This window comes from Eurypyga helias, unplaced genomic scaffold (genome assembly GCF_000690775.1).
Source record: "Eurypyga helias isolate BGI_N326 unplaced genomic scaffold, ASM69077v1 scaffold30487, whole genome shotgun sequence".
In the NCBI taxonomy this organism is placed as follows: domain Eukaryota; kingdom Metazoa; phylum Chordata; class Aves; order Eurypygiformes; family Eurypygidae; genus Eurypyga; species Eurypyga helias.
The window spans coordinates 1,457-4,487 of record NW_010260262.1 but is presented as its reverse complement, the minus strand read 5'-3'; the positions used below and the strand labels follow the sequence as shown (position 1 = coordinate 4,487).

Sequence of the window (3,031 nt, the reverse complement as noted above, 5' to 3'; positions counted from 1 at the left end):
CCCCTGCCGCCACCGACACCCGAGGGGGGTTTTTTGCTCAAAAATCTCCCGTTTATAAAGAAATATCCGCCGCCCCCCCGGTGTGGGATAAGCCCCCGCTGCCCCACAGGCTCACCTGGGAGAAGGCGGGCACGGCCACGCTGTACGGCCTCTGCTTGAAGGTGTTGACGCCTTGTGCCGGGAAGGCTTGGGAGGCCATTCCGTAGTCGGGCGGCGGGATGGAGATGTCATCTTTGTCCAGCAAGTTCCCGGTGCTGCTGCTCTTCCCTTGCTGCAGGCTGGGACCCAAAGCAGAGGCATCAGCTCTGGCCCATCCTGCACCAAGACCCCCCCAGGCTGCCCATCCAATGGCCAAAGCTCCCCCCCGAGTCAGCTACCACCCCCCTGTGCTGGGAGTTATTCCTGACGACACGCACCGCATCCAAGGAAAGCGGAGTATTCCCATCCCAAGCCTGCCCTGCGGCACGGGGACCCGGTGCAGCACCCCTACCTCGTGTGGACCCTCTCGCTGCCATCGCTGTCCAGGACCCGCGTGTAGGAGAAAGGAAACCAGCCCCTCCTGAAAGGAAAACGCAGGGAATGAAGCCAACCCCACGTTTATTTGCGGAGGATCCAGAGGCGGCTCTTTTTTTTGCTGCAGCACTCACAGTTTTGTTTTCTCGCTCTCCCCGTAATGCCAGCCGTCCCTGGCCTCCGGCACCAGCAGCGTGATGAGGTCACCCTCCTTGAAGCTGAGGAGGGTGCTGTTATCTCCAGCAGCGTGAGAGAAAATGGCCTGCACCCTCGTCCTGCCGTTCCTCTCGAGCCCTGCAGCCATGGAGCTGGAGCGTGGCAGCGTCTTGTTTTCGGCTGGGGGGAGACAGAGACCGATGAGTGCCCCAGGTCCTTCACCCCTCAGCCAAACCCAGGGACAAGCCCCTAATCCTGCTTGTTTTACCCCAAGGGCCAATAAAACCCTCAGTGTCCGACTCGCACTTCAACGAGCGGGATCCCAGGCAGGATCCGGCCATCCCTCATGGCACGGTCCCACCACGGCAAAGGGAGCAGCCTCCCAGCGTGAGACCCCTCAAGATTTTCCTCCTGGAAGTGCTGTCCCATTGGCTGAAACCCACCCAGCCAAAAACCCCACGGCAGACCCCGGTGTCCTAACCCCCAGGAGCGATGCCACTGACCCACCATCCCCTAAGGACCTGCTCCCCGCGACCAGCCCCTGCTCACTGCCCCCCCCGAGCACCGCCGGCATCCCGGGAGCACCCGGCGCGGAGGACGGAGCCTCACCTGACGCGTAGCTGTTTTTCGGTGGCACGTTTTTGCGAACTGGGAGTGTATTGGAGTAAGAGTCGCTCAGCTGCTTCTGAGGCTGGGGAGGAGATAAAGATTTGGGCTGTGCTGGCTTCATCTCAGACCAGTGGTTGTACCCGTCACTCTCCGGGCCTGAGACTCCGTTCATCACCGGCATGGCCTCCTGCGCCGACATGCGCTACGGAGAGAGGAGGGGAGGGGGGAGATGGGGAAGGTCTTCATTAGGGCATCCTGCCGCAGCTCCCGGAGCGGGACGCAGCCCCCGGGAAGGTGGTTTGCAGCAGCCCAGAGCTTCAGCCTGTTGGGGTCAGTCCCCCACCTGAGAGAAACTGCTCCGGGGGGGTCACCCTACGGGATGCTGCTGCTCCCAGCTGCCTTGCACCCGATAAATCCCTCCTGAGCACTACCGCTCAGCTCATGCCCCCCCATCATGACGGAGACCCTTTTCTGAAGGGTCTTTCATCCCACGGGTCATTCCAAGTGCCTTCTCCCACGGTTACTGGGGTAACTGAGTTAAGCCCAGAGTTCTGGAGTACCCTGGGACCAGCCCAGCCAGGTGATTCCAGCTCATGGGTTCCCCAACCCTCCCCCCGGCAGCCCCTGTCCCTCCGGAGCTCAGCAACCCAGGTTGGGATGGGAGCGGCTGCCCATCTCCATGTCAGCCGTACTCCTTCCCGCATCCCGGGGCGGCGAGCGCAGGAGCTGCCCATCCCTGCCCCTCAGGGCCAGTCCATCCAAAGGCAACTTGCCGAGGACAACGGTGACACCGGCGCGGGCTCGTCCCTCCAGCTTTGCTCAGAAGGGCAGGACAACTTCCACCACGGAGATACTTACTCCTACAAAAGGTGCCAGCTCTGGGGGGACAGGGAGAGGTTTGGCACCAGGGATGGGGTCAGAGATGATGAGGTTGGATTTGGATGTAGACAGAGAGTTGGGCATAATGGTGCCATTGCTGCTGGCAGCCATCTGTTGCATCAGCTGGATAGCGCGGTCCGGGATCTTGTTGGGATCCGAGCAGGACTGCTGCCACAGCGGCAGCTTCTGCGTCAGCATCTCCTTCCCCTGCGACACAAAACCAAGGCATGAGGTCACAGGGGTGTGGGAAAAGCACCCAGCTCTGCACCCCTTCCTGGGCAGCACCGTGTGGATCCGGATCGATGACTGTGCGTGGCATGAATGAGGTAAAACACAGGGAATTACCGCTTCCAGGCTCTAACGGCAGCTGAGCCAGGAAGATGCCATGAAAAATGGAAAGGAGGGAAGAAAAAGGTAATTCATCCTCCCAGCTTATTCCGAGATACCCTGCGTGGGGCAGCTCCAGGAGCAGAGGGGCCGTAGGAAGCCGGGCGGGCGCTGAGGTCCCTGGGGAACAGCTCAACCGAGCGGAGCAATAAACCTGACCAGAGCTCGGTGCTGTCAGTCAGGTCCCAAGGGATGAGCTTATTTAGGGCAATTCAGCCCCGATAGCCTCTGGCCCTACTGTCCTGCAGCTAAACCCCGCTGCTCTCTGCAACCTCTGCATCCACTGCCGTGCTCCGAGCCAAGGGGAAAATCCCCAAAAAGCAACAGATGGAGCTAAACTTGCCCTAAATCAGCCAGCACACGCATGCCACGTGAGCATGCACCCCACGTGTGACTGCGGGATGTCCCAAATCACCCCAAGGTCATCCCTGGGAAACGCACCGTTAAGGGTTCCGGAGCGTGGCTCCAAGGAGCGTGCCGTCTGACC

General features: G+C 60.9%; 1 protein-coding gene across 1 annotated transcript in view; it reads right to left on the bottom strand.

The window, feature by feature from the left end:
• The window catches only part of BAIAP2 (BAI1-associated protein 2), a gene marked incomplete at its 5' end in the record, with an annotated part of 6,117 nt that overhangs the window by 1,669 nt on the left and 1,417 nt on the right, over positions 1-3,031 (bottom strand). The window contains 5 exons of the mRNA XM_010154992.1: positions 116-278; positions 491-559; positions 648-849; positions 1,279-1,480; positions 2,137-2,364. Of these exons, the coding sequence (XP_010153294.1) occupies positions 116-278; positions 491-559; positions 648-849; positions 1,279-1,480; positions 2,137-2,364 (864 nt within the window). The remainder of the gene's footprint in view (positions 1-115; positions 279-490; positions 560-647; positions 850-1,278; positions 1,481-2,136; positions 2,365-3,031) is intronic.